The following is a 12,835-nucleotide window of genomic DNA, read 5'->3' on the forward strand; positions in this document are numbered from 1 at the left end:
ACACGAATCACACCATACGTAAACACATACACACAGAGAGATGCGTAACGTAAACGCGCGCGTGCATACGCCTCCTCCACTTTTTCACACACAAGATACGGACCTTCTTTGGTTCGTACGCAAAATTTTCTACCTTTTCGAATCTCCGGTACAATCGAGGAAGACTATCCGAAGGATTCCCGCGCGATTGTCAACATCGATACCGAGAGGAATCGATCAGTAGGTCAATGGGGGAAGAACGCGCCACCCCCTCGGAAGAAGCCACGTTTCCGGCGACGCGTTTGCTTTTCTTTGAAGAAAGAACGCGTGGCCGGCTCGTGTACGATCACTAGCCAGTTAAGAAGGCAGGAGAAGCAACGGACGGATTTTCAACCTGGCGAACACCGACTGAGCCTACGACCGGCAGGTAGGTGAGCCGTTGCCCCTCCACCGATCGCCGCTCGGTGCCACACCACCACCAGTCGCCGCTCACCGTGTTCTCCATTCTCATTTCCTTCGCTTCACTTGCCTTTTGCCGCTCCTTCTCTCCTTCTTCGTTGACTTCGCTTCTCTCACCGCACGTACGCCGGTACGCGCGTTCCCCTCAGAGACGGCTATGCCGTCGGGCGAACTAGGTGACCACTCGTGTGAAAGTGCATCATCGTGTTCGACTGTAACGATCGCGATGATGCACTTTCGTGTGTATCTTCGTAAACGCTTTCGTCGAGATTCTTGCTGCGAAGACCTCCCACATTATAACGTCAGGCTCTCGTAAACGCTGAGAAAGGCAACTAGAGAGAGAGTTGTATAAATACATCGTTCCTTGAATCGTCGAAGATACTTCCGTAAAAAAAGTCTTGCTCAATTATTTCCGCTAGATCGTGAAACGTACTTTTAACGTCTATAAAATATCCGTTCCTACAAATCTCATTCTTAAATCGAGAAGAGATTCAAGTGCAAAAACAAGCATTCTGCGTTAAAGAAAAGCAGAACTTTACTCAGAAAGTATATTTCTAATATAGAAACTCTCTCTTATTGACGAAACGCATCGGGATATCAAAAACGTGATCTCTACCTTGAACTGTAATTAATAATTTACAAATCTCGTGTTTACAGAAGCTTTTGCGTGTATAAGAGCTTCATATTAGACTATGAGAAGGCTATAAGATTTCATCGCATATAGAAGTTAAATATCTATAAGCGCTTTATCACCGAAGCCCTTGTATGTACAATAGCTCGCTCAATGAAGTAGAACCTCGCGGTATTCATTAGTAGTAAATACGTTGCCTAGGGCACCGTTAGCTTTGAAGCCGCCTATGTCTCCCTCCGTATACTCGTGACTTATTAACACACAAGCGGACCATAGCCATCATGTTCTATCTGCGTTAACGAGATTACGTCCCGCATAATTATATGCCTTTCGGATTATTATGGTCAAACTATATGTAGCTACGAACAATCTCAATATTTTGTATAAAATCGTAATAGTTGTAAATTTTAAGATCCAAAATACAATCGCTCATCTGTTCATTGTTGCATTATATAGTTTAATGAGCTTTTTTATTTAATTAATTTTGGAATAAAATTTACAAAATCTACAATTTAGCTTTTTTAGAAGCATGTATATATGTATAAGTGAAACATTAATCACAATGATAGGAAAACACAGGTTTGTGTTTCAATTATTACAATGTGTATATCTTTATAACTACATATAATATTTTATTGATAGTCCTATGAACAAATTTAATGAGACGCAATAACAGCGTCTTGCTTTGCTTCTTCTTCTTCTTCTTCTTCTTCTTCTTCTTCTGCTTCTGCTTCTGCTTCGAGTGCTTTATTTTTAAGTAGATACTGTTCAAAGTTAACTTTAAACCTTTCTGGTGATGGCGAACATGTAATTACAGCTCTGTTAAAATATAATAATTATAATTATTTATTTGTATAAACGAGGACGTGATCATTTTAATGTAAATGATTTTCAATGTTACCTTGTGATGAAAGGTTCTGGTCGACGTGGCTTTGCTTCGTTGACATCCTTAATAACGGTAGCAAAATTCTCCTCCAACTGTTTTGTATCCATATCAAGCTATAATATATGAAATTGATTGGACAATTTTTTGTAAGTCATGATAAAATACATAATTCGCACCAATATCTATTTGTAATAAATACAAAACATTTGTATAAATAACATCAAGAATTTACCGTTCCAAATGCAACATCGACAGTTCCAAAAGATTTAAGAGTTTCATGTGGCTTTCCCGTATATCTCATACCAGTCAGAAACTTCGTTATCATCGTTTTTAAATCAGTACCCAAGGTACCTAATAGAACAAAATTTATATACTAAAGAATGTAAAACATTTATTTTAAAACAGATGCAAATCGTTCAATTTCGTTTTCACAAATTTTTTGTACAAAATTTATATTTTAAATTCTTTACAGAATTAATTTAAGGGGGGATTATTTCATATAATATTCATTATATTTATATTATTAACATCTCAGATCGATTGTGGTTAATGTCCGAACGTTTCGGCCACAGTCACATCTGAGATAATTTAAATTTAAATTAAGAATATATATTGTAATATTTAACTTTGACCAATCTTTGGCGCTCTCTTAGTATTATATTTTAAATTGGACTAATAAAATTTTTTAATTAGACAGTATATATGTTGCTTATATCATGTTTTACTAACAAAGCGTTAAATTCAATGTAAAGCGTTTATAGAAACACTTGAACTTCAGGTATTACTAAGTGCATACTTTCTGTGTTACTATTGTGCTACATGTATACTACTTTCTATGCTAACAAGGTATTTATACAGGATAGGCCATTTTAATCAATACACGCGAATATCTCGAAAAGGAGAAATTTTTTCAAAAAATGTTTCAGACAAAAGTTTTATGGTTTCAAAGGGGAAAGAAGACAGTGACCTTGTTTGACCTTGAGAAGATGTCAAGGTCAGGTCCGTGTTGAATAAAATTTTTTAAACGGAACTCACATTTTTTATTGTGTATTTTTGTAGCTTATTTCAAGAGCTTTCCAAAACGCTAATAAAGCATTTTTTCGTTAAGTACATTTCGAGTTATGAGTCACTATCTTCTTTCCCCCTTGAAATCATAAAACTTTTTTTTGTCTGAAACATTTTTTGAAAAAATTTCTCCTTTTAGATATTCGCGTGTATTGATTATTAAAATGGCCTACCCTGTTATAGTACACTCATAAAAAGCACACAATATATTACAAAGATGAAAATTTAAAAGTATAATTACATATTTCTACTAACCTGATTTAGCGTTGGGAAATTTCTTCCTCATAAGTCCCCTAATTAATAGCAAATCGGGCAAAATAGTTGGTTCTGACAAAATAATATCGTATTCCTTCATTGAAAATTGTCCATTCTAAAATAATAGAAATTTCATCAATTATTAAACAATAATCTCTGCAGCTTGTTATATGATATTGTACATATAACAAGTGCATAAGCAATATGCTGTAAAAAATAATATCTTACCTGAATCTGTTTTATTAACTGTTTACCACCAACATAATCAGCTCCGGCATCTCTTGCAATATCTTCCATTTCGGGATTCTTACAGAATACCAGTAGTTTTCTAGTTTGACCATGATCGAATACATGTGGTAGACATACTATTCGTGTAAAAGCGTCGACAAATTTTGTCTTTTTCACATGCTGATAACACATGATTATATATTTAGCAATCTTGTATGTACATATGATTTATTTTACATAGACTTTCTTCTCCTTATTTTTACCTGCATATCCAATTCTAGAAACGCTTTTATGGGTTCATTTGGCAAATTATATATAGTGGGATGATGCGTTTCACGATGATTTTGCACTGCTTCTTCGAATGAATAAATTTTCCATTTGTGAAATTTTGAAATCCATACATTATCTATTGGTTCGAACTTCTTACTATCGTCTGGGGAAATATCCTTTAACTCGAGTGCCTTTTTTCTACCTCCACTAATATCGCAAGAGTGCAATATTGATGTTAATATATTAATGATACATATTTTCATATATATGATATAAAAACATGCTTACGTTTTCACTCTCTGTTCGTGCGGAATAAAGCCTATTTTTTCAATGACCTTTTTGACTTTTTTCTTCCTTGCTTTTTCTCTCGTACCCTTCCTGGCAGCATAATTTCGCGCTTGTAGGAAACTGATTAAGGGATAAAAATTAAGACACGATGCTTGTCTATACATCGTGGAAAGATTGTTTAATAACCAGCCTGTAAAACGGAACGGTCTTTAAAAATGTATAACATCATCTTAATTATTGTACTGAATGAAAAATGTGAATGAAAAATGTGATTTGAGGTTATGTACAAGAATCACTCATGAAAAAAAGCACCAATTATGGAAATCTTCTTGATCGTTAAATAACAAGCTAGAAAACATTTAATCAGTTATTTTTTCATATATTATTAATGTGATATTAAAAGAGACAAGACAAGGCATGTACCATTAACCGCTGCCGCCATGTTTTATCAAACAAATAGAAGAAACGGAGCATGAACTAATTGCTCCATAGATAGCGGTTCGTGCTTTTGTGATGAGGTCTGTTCTTTTTAGCTAAACTTCTTGCACGGTTAATCTTTTTTCTTTTTCTCTCAACATGGAGAAAAGAAAGATGAATCGTAAAAGAACTTTTTAAAAAAGAGCAAACCTGTAGCTGCTTCCTTCTTTATTATTTGGTGAACAAGGATAAATGATGCGCAATTCGAAACTGCTTAAAACGCACTCATGAAGTAAGACTAAGGAGACCTAATTAGATAGGAAAGGGAGAAAAAAGTTGGTCACGAAAAATGTTCCGTGTAAATTTAACAAAATTACTTAAATTAACACCTATGTAAAATTTTCAAAAAATCGATTTTTTTTCTTTTAAAGTACACTTTAAGGTCTAAAAAATGAAGTGCAAGTGGTTTTATTGCGATACATAATTTTTTTCGAAAGTTATAGGTTCCTAAAAATTCAATTGTTAACCTATTTACTTCAAATTTTAACAGTATTTAACAAATCACATTTTCTAAAGAAACACGTAGAATTTTTTTGATAAGTAACAAATTTTTTTAATTACAGCTGATTTTACCCGACTATTTTTTGACAAAAATGGAACTTTTTGTTTGTACTTCCGCCATTTTATCAAAAATCAATATTTTCAAAAACGACTGCGTATTTCTGTAGATATTTGAATAAAGAAAATAAAAATATTTGCTCTTTTGTTCCAAACCAAAAATTACGACACTTGTGCTGCTAGCCACGGAACACCATGCTATTTCGACTGTTTCCATCACACTATTGCAGATCCGCCATTTTGATGAATAAAATTCTGAAAAAATTTTTTGTACTTTTTTATGCTTAATAAAGTTATAAAACTCATTTTTTAATAGCACGATTCATTAAACAAAAAAAAAATTCCCAAACAGACTTTATTTACAGCCGATTACATAGGTGTTACCTCTTAATCAATTTTTAAAAGCACCATGTTATCTCGATTAAATACTTCAATTAGTTTTTAATTATTGGTATCCAATTTATGAACATTTTAAATGCGTTATTCCACATCTGTATCTATATTTCGAAAATACCTAACAAGAGTTCATCTACCTCCACTCGAAAAGAATAATAAACAAGTTTCTTTCGTATTTCAAGATCGTTTTTTATTAATGAATCATAATTATAATTATTTAGCTTTCTTGCTCTTAATCTTCCTCATGTAAAACTCGAGCTCCTTGCCTTCAAGAATATAACCGTCAGCTCTACCGCACTGTCCAGGTCTGCTTGCTATACAAGCTAAAAGTGAGAAAATTATTAAAATTATTAATTCCAAGTCACATTAAGTTTCAAATATATATATATATTTAAGAGAACAAAGAATATTTTATTAGGAGTATATTTAAACTATAACATCTCTTTAACACTCATTTAAAAAGAAAGATTAATCTATTCAAGTATATGTTAACAAATTAATTTTGTAAAGAATTAAAAATTTTTATACCAAGAACACGTCCCGTTGCAAATTGTTCTTCCAAAGCAGCTTCAACCTTAGCAAATCGCTGTCTTGCCTTGTATTTGGATTCTACTTTTTTAGAACGTTTTTTATTCAACACTTCTTCTTCAGCTTCCGTCTAAGAAAATAATTATAGTCCATTTTATGTATCCTACATACAATATTCCAGAAATTTAAATGAAATTACATTTAAATACTCACAAGTTTAGCGCCTCTCTTACGGCCCAATGGCAGTACATAATGACCCTCATACCACTGTCTGAAAGGTGTAGCATCGATGGTGACGATGGCGTTCTTCACCAAAGTTTTGGTTCGTACTAGTTCATTGTTAGATGCATTGTAAACAACATCGATAATACGAGTCTTCCTGGTGCTGCATTCTGAACCCCAGGAAAAGTTTCCAGCGTCCAATCTAAGTGCTCTATACTTTTTATTGCCTCCACGTGTACGGACCTAGTATATACACACAATAAGACAGAGATATTTATAATTGATTCCAACACATTAAATATATGTATTTATAAAATACACATCAGATCGCTGTGAGATTATGAACAATCATGGCACTCAGAGTAGGTAAGGATCATCACTTTATAACTTCATAGTAAAGAGTGAATTATTAAAATATTTTTTCATGAGTAATTGTAAAAATATATGTAACATCAATGACAACGCTTACAAATCAATGACTGTAAACTATAATTTTATTTATTACGATATTGACATTAATTCTATTAATGAGATTTATTCTACCTCATTATCTGACATTAATTATACTATTGAAATTTATTTTATCTCCATTAACTAATGCTTTACTTTTACAATTTCATCATAGTGAAAGTTAAGCTTGAGAAAATTAAGCTTACAGTATGAATCCGCTGTGGCCCAAGTTTGGTATTTGCAGCTGGACGTCCCAACTCAAATTTCCTCTTCTTGCGAATGGGCTTCCTCTTTCCACCAGTGGCTCTCCGCTTATGCCAGTGATCCCGAGAGATACCTACAATGCAATATTGATAAAATAACTTAGTAAACTCTTAAGCTTGTTAACTTAAACTCATCAGGAAACGTGTTTAAAAAAGCAAAGTTAACCTAATTAAACATTATATCACATTGATACTACAAAACTTTTTCTGTACAGATTAGAAAACTAATAAATGCACGGGCAAATCTATAATATTTACGTTTGTTTAAAACGTGGGTTTCACTGTTAAAAAAGGAAAATACAAATCACGAAAGTGTCACGAGTTCGACATGACTATGTTCGACATCGACAAGCGTCGAGCTAGTTTTCACGAAACCAGGTCGAAAGGACGAAAATAATATTCCTTGTCGACGAAAGGACGATATCTGATTCACGCGCCGTTTATGTCTCGTTAAGATTTCACGGCGAGAAAGCTTAGATTCGCATCGATGAAAATTAATTTCAGTAAAATCGTATCACTCACCCATTCTGTCGCGATGGAGAAAGAACTTGAAATATCGGAATACTAGAGAAACTACCTCCAATCATATCAGACGAAACATGGCGGAATGAGAAGGTTTGTATTCCCGAAAATGCGCAGTAGCAAAATAATGGCGCGGTCCCATTGCTGGATTCACACTGCATCCAATTTTCGTCGTACGACACTCTGCAACCAATCAGAAAACAGGATTCCGATAAGGCGGCGTCTACAATATGCGAAGTAAGAATAAATAATTGACCAATCACAGTCGATTATTCTTCTTACATTCGACTGTGATTAGTCAATTTCTTACTCTTCTTAAACCAAGCTTACTACGTATATTGTAGACGGGCCATAATACGAAGCAAAATTCATCGTGTTTTCTGATTGGATGCAGAGCTTCGTACGACGAAAATCGGATGCAGTGTGAATCCAGCATATGGTTAAACTTTACCAGCACCGGTATAAGTTAACGGTTACGGCCATTATAAATCAGGCTTCAATCTTCAATGCCTAGTCTGAATCTTCCGGCCACAATGCTGAACGAATACGCAATGCGGAATTGGCGGAACGATGTCCGTCCAATCGCAAGCATTCCGTCAATTGCGCTCCGCCGATGTGTCTTTTCTAAATCAATCACGAGCGTTCCGCCAATTCTGCATTGCGTATGCGTTCCGCACCATGGAACCGCGTTATTACGGTGAAATCACACGGTGCGGAAAAAGACTGCGGAATGGAGAATGCGTCATTGAAGCAACCAATCAGCGCTATTCGGAATAGTGCTGATTGGTTGCTTCAATGACGCATTCTCTATTCCGCAGTCTTTTTCCGCACCGTGTGATTTCACCCTTAGAGTGCCATTACATGAAGCGCGGAAACGCGGAAAAGATAAAATTAACTAAAGTTTAACGCAATACCTTTAAAGAGAGAAACACAGACATATAAATATTTATAGAAGCCTGTGGAGAGAAATAAATTTCATTTCTGTTCCTTTCTTCACGCACATCACGTCTCGTGCCGCATGCTCGGTCTATCTATACTATGTCAATGGTTTTTGAATCTAGTATACTATATACACTTCTATATAAGTTTATTGAATCTATGAACTTTTGAAGGTTGAGCCGGTTGAGGTTATATTTGAAATGTCAAATGCAGTCAGATGTTAGTTAAACATTGAAGTAACTCAATATGTCTTTGTACGACGATTTTGACAAGCATCGAACCACAGAAAAGGTTGCAGGATGGTCTTCTGGCATTAAATTACTACAATCGCAGTTGCAGCTGAAAAAGGCTGCTACTACACAGGTAAATCTATCTTAATCAATACATATCAAATAATTACTTAAAAAATAATGTTCAATGTAATCTTCATTTGTTAAAAATAAGCTTCTAATTGCTATTTATAAATTCAGCCGAAACGTGAACAAAACAGGAAAGCTTCTGCAGTATTAGCACCAGTGATAGACTTGAAATCGAAAGCTAATCGCGATGTTGACAGAGAGGATGACAGTACTCATAACAATCCATTATCCAGTGGCAGCGTGAGCAACATAGGAGTAGGTGGCGAATTTGATTGGAATGTAGTGAATGAATATGATCCTATATGGCCTAACGAATATGAAAAAGTTGTGAAAGAATTACGTGACATCAGGGATAGGGAACATGATCAAGAGACGGAAATGCGCAAACGCCGGAGAGATAGTACTCGCTTTGAAGATACTCAGGTAATATATAATCCATACAAAATTACCCTTTTTAAAAAAAGGTAAAAAAATGATGCCAAGTACAAAAAAAGATGTAATTCAAGAGTGATACTATCTATAATTTTTGTACAATAAAACCTAAGTATATATTTTTGTATTTCTATTGAAGGATTTCTCTTAAAATTTTCCTATTCCAATTCCAAGTAGCTTTAATTCTTTTTAAAAGAAATTATATCACAGTCTATTCAAAAACATTTTGTCGTCCGATCAAAGTAGTAATAGTTATTTAATTCTCTTTCAAAATTTATTATAACACAAAATTGCATTATCTTACTCAGTTTAAGTGTTACCACAAAGAATTAAAGAAATAACACGAAAAAAAATTTAATTTAAATAGAAAAATTTTTATGTGAAAATTTGATGCTGCTAAATTGAATAAGAAAAACTACGAAAACGGTTTAAAAATTATAATAATTAATAAAAATAAATAATAAAATATAATAGTAGTTTATAAGTAATAATGAACTTAATCTGAGTAAGTAAAATGAATATTACACTGAATAAAAATATTATAATAGCAATAAAAGTATTATAATAATATTAATGTTTTATGTTTGTGAACAGACTGCTGGTGGAAACAGTGCAATGATACCTCCTGAAAGAGATGAGGAGAGAACGCCAACCTCGAGAGCTATGGTAGGAGGTGCTGCTATAGCACCACCACCATCCTTACAAGAATCTGCAGAATTGCCACCTCCACCACCACGACAGCCATCTAATTTGGGCTATTCAACATCGTCTGTAGCAGCAAAAATAATGGCCAAATATGGCTTTAAAGAAGGGCAGGGTCTTGGCAAGAAAGAACAGGGCATGTCAGTGGCATTGCAAGTGGAAAAAACTAGTAAACGTGGTGGTAGAATAGTCGGCGAAAAGGAACAACTAATGCCTCCACCACCACCTCTTACAGCTTCTCCACCACAGATGCAATTACAGCTACCATCTCAATCACAACAGCCCCAGGAAGAACCTAGCATTACTGAGATAATGAAATGTCCAAGCAAAGTTAGTAATCGTATATACATGTGTATAATATATATATATATATACACATAATATAATATACATATATATATATCATATAATAAAAAGCATTTAAATTTTACAAAATTATTACTATTAATTATTTATTATTAATTATTTATTATTAATACATTTTTACAATTAATTAATGTAATTGTGTTATGTTTAAATATGTCTTTTTTATAATTTTGTATACCTTATATAATTTAAAATATATTTATAATCTAAATTACATCTGTCATTTTAGGTTGTTCTCTTGCGCAATATGGTTGGTCCTGGAGAGGTTGATAACGATCTTGAACCAGAAGTGAAAGACGAATGCAACACTAAATATGGCGATGTTGCACGTGTTATTATTCATGAAGTGATTGAAGCTTTGCCAGAGGAAGCAGTACGAATTTTTGTTGAATTTAAGAGAATAGAGAGTGCTATTAAGGCCGTAGTTGATTTAAATGGACGTTTCTTCGGTGGTAAACAGGTCAAAGCAGGATTTTATTCTAGTGAGAAACTTGATAACTTACAATTAATGGATTAATTGTCTGTAAGAAATTCAAACTCTAATGTTTGTTCTTCATAAATTGTATAAATATTTTATATTTCTACTACATAATATTAGCAAATTATTGAAAAATAAATTTTTTCTAATTATATAAAATTTATTTAGAAATATTTTCAATATTTACAATGATAAATGAAATACATATTACAAAATGAAATTGGACTCAAATAATTTTAAGTTAAAATTAATAATAGATAAAAAGGACTATGAACCAAGCGGCATATTTATCGCTAAATACTAAATAATAAAATCTTTACATAAATTAAAGCACAAACCCTGTCGGGTCATTCTCAATGTGAATTACGTTTAAAAAAAAATTAATGTTATACAAAAATTGGACGGTTAAGTTTATAAAGTTAAATATATGATAAAATATAATTCTTCTATTACCTTAATGATTTAAACAAGCGAGTGTGAAATGAACGCTTGATATAGGCGCGATGATGTCGAGTAATGAATGGAATGATGAAATACTGCAAAGAAAAGGAGGGAAGGAAAGAAGGAATGAATAATTTCACATATGGAGTTATTCTATTTGTACATTTATTTATCCCATCGTTTACAAAATAGAAATATTTATTTAATAAAAGAAGCAGTGAGACATAGGGAATAATTATTTATATGTTCATTTATATTTATTTGTTTATAATTATATATTTATTTATTTATTTATTTATCTGACGGAAAAGCAGAAAGCGGAAAAGCAGCAGCCAATCAGAACTCGCACTGGTAGTCAACAATTTCGGCTTTTTGTACTACTTACTAACAACACGAGTTGTGATTAGCCACTGCTTTTCCGCTTTCTGCTTTTCCGTCAAGGTGTGAATGCGCCCTTATGCTTGGTTTATGCTTCGGTCTTAATTCTAAAATCTTAAAATTCAGCCAATAGGGCTGCCAGTCTTAATTGATCCTAACGGAAATCTGTATTTCATTGGCTGAATTTTAGGATTTTAGGGTTAAGACCGAAGCATAAACCAGGCATTACTCAGCCAAAAACGGTGGCCACCATTCTACGCAATTAACAACATGGCGCACCAATGAGTGCATTCAGTACTACACCGCTCAATGAGCGCTTAGTGAGCTCTTAGCATCTGATTGGCATATTCTGTTAGAACTAAAAATATAGACCAAACAGATTCAAAAGCTTACTGAGCGCTCAGTAAGCGGTTGTAGTACTGAGTGCATCCAATCATTCCCCTAATCGATTCTTCGCTCTTATAGGTGCTCATGCACAATTTTCATCATGGCTCCTACTCACTCTATCAAGCGCGTTGGAGTGAGTAAGAACTATGGTAGAGCATGTTGGAGCACGTTGGAGATTGCGACGCGACAAACCTCTAAAGTGAAACTACTGTTCTTACCTATACTGTGGTCGAGTCAAGTCAGTAAGTGGAATACGCTATAGGTAGACCAGGTAGACTATATAGGCTACGGAATATACACTTTTTTGATTGTGATAATGGTTGGATATTGTCGTGTTTGCAAAATAGGAACAGGAGAGGAAGATGATGTATCCATTCATCGGTAAATGTATTTTTACAAATATAGAATATATAGGTATATCACAGTCAGTGTAACTCAGTAAATGTATACATTTACTGCTGTCTGCTGTATAGTCAGTGTATATAGTCCAAAATTAGGAAAAATGCATTTGATATAGAAGTGTTATAGAAAGTATTAAGAATGTTAGTTTTATCTATTTAATTTATTTTTATTTTGTTTTTATGTTCATGAAAAATAAAAATCAATTTTACATCATAAATAAAGTGATCGTAAAAATAGTTGGATTTAAGTCACTATTTCAGATATTTTTACGGTCACTTTATTTATGATGTAAAATTGATTTTTATTTTTTATGAACATATATTTTTTAGAAACAAAATAAAAATAAATTAGTGGTAAAAAGAATGGGCTATGAGCCAGTTATAACAAAGAATATTTAATAAAATTTCTTACATACATGTATACATGCAAACGAACGTTTCGACCCCGATCGGGTCATTTTCAATGCAAAATAAA

At 33.4% G+C, this 12,835-nt stretch overlaps 4 protein-coding genes across 4 annotated transcripts in view; 2 read left to right on the top strand and 2 right to left on the bottom strand.

Moving 5' to 3' along the window:
• Positions 1-1,676: 1,676 nt before the first annotated feature.
• Positions 1,677-4,564, bottom strand: mRpL1 (mitochondrial ribosomal protein L1). The gene is made up of 8 exons (XM_018453482.1): positions 4,485-4,564; positions 4,062-4,251; positions 3,767-3,980; positions 3,504-3,683; positions 3,276-3,390; positions 2,188-2,306; positions 1,971-2,068; positions 1,677-1,888 (listed from the first exon to the last, which is right to left on the bottom strand). The coding sequence occupies exons 1-8, from the start codon at positions 4,501-4,503 to the stop codon at positions 1,726-1,728; spliced, it is 1,098 nt and encodes a 365-aa protein (XP_018308984.1). The 5' UTR covers positions 4,504-4,564; the 3' UTR covers positions 1,677-1,725.
• A 1,096-nt stretch (positions 4,565-5,660) lies between these two features.
• Positions 5,661-7,555, bottom strand: RpS8 (ribosomal protein S8). The gene is made up of 5 exons (XM_018453477.1): positions 7,478-7,555; positions 6,899-7,029; positions 6,234-6,485; positions 6,021-6,150; positions 5,661-5,815 (listed from the first exon to the last, which is right to left on the bottom strand). The coding sequence occupies exons 1-5, from the start codon at positions 7,479-7,481 to the stop codon at positions 5,706-5,708; spliced, it is 627 nt and encodes a 208-aa protein (XP_018308979.1). The 5' UTR covers positions 7,482-7,555; the 3' UTR covers positions 5,661-5,705.
• A 1,029-nt stretch (positions 7,556-8,584) lies between these two features.
• On the top strand, positions 8,585-10,792 carry Spf45 (splicing factor 45). Its single transcript, XM_018453480.1, has 4 exons — positions 8,585-8,779; positions 8,887-9,198; positions 9,802-10,239; positions 10,505-10,792. Exons 1-4 carry the CDS (start codon positions 8,663-8,665, stop codon positions 10,790-10,792), a joined length of 1,155 nt encoding a protein of 384 aa, XP_018308982.1. The 5' UTR covers positions 8,585-8,662.
• Positions 10,793-12,129: 1,337 nt separating this feature from the next.
• The window catches only part of LOC108726098 (uncharacterized), a 3,370-nt gene continuing 2,664 nt past the window's right edge, over positions 12,130-12,835 (top strand). The window contains exon 1 of the mRNA XM_018453476.1: positions 12,130-12,340. Within this exon, the coding sequence (XP_018308978.1) occupies positions 12,276-12,340 (65 nt within the window). The 5' untranslated portion in view covers positions 12,130-12,275. The remainder of the gene's footprint in view (positions 12,341-12,835) is intronic.

The sequence above is a fragment of the Mycetomoellerius zeteki genome, unplaced genomic scaffold (genome assembly GCF_001594055.1).
Source record: "Mycetomoellerius zeteki isolate Tzet28-1 unplaced genomic scaffold, Tzet1.0 scaffold389, whole genome shotgun sequence".
In the NCBI taxonomy this organism is placed as follows: domain Eukaryota; kingdom Metazoa; phylum Arthropoda; class Insecta; order Hymenoptera; family Formicidae; genus Mycetomoellerius; species Mycetomoellerius zeteki.

Coding starts and splice junctions, on each gene's coding strand:
- RpS8 (XM_018453477.1), bottom strand. Junction 6,151..6,233: donor GTAAGAGAGGCGCTAAACTT/GTGAGTATTTAA, acceptor TTATTTTCTTAG/ACGGAAGCTGAAGAAGAAGT. Junction 5,816..6,020: donor TGCAACGGGACGTGTTCTTG/GTATAAAAATTT, acceptor TCTCACTTTTAG/CTTGTATAGCAAGCAGACCT.
- mRpL1 (XM_018453482.1), bottom strand. Junction 3,684..3,766: donor TTCTAGAATTGGATATGCAG/GTAAAAATAAGG, acceptor ATGTGTTATCAG/CATGTGAAAAAGACAAAATT. Junction 2,069..2,187: donor TCGATGTTGCATTTGGAACG/GTAAATTCTTGA, acceptor CATATATTATAG/CTTGATATGGATACAAAACA.
- Spf45 (XM_018453480.1), top strand. CDS start 8,663: ATGTCTTTGTACGACGATTTTGACAAGCATCGAACCACAGAAAAGGTT. Junction 9,199..9,801: donor CTCGCTTTGAAGATACTCAG/GTAATATATAAT, acceptor GTTTGTGAACAG/ACTGCTGGTGGAAACAGTGC. Junction 10,240..10,504: donor TAATGAAATGTCCAAGCAAA/GTTAGTAATCGT, acceptor CTGTCATTTTAG/GTTGTTCTCTTGCGCAATAT.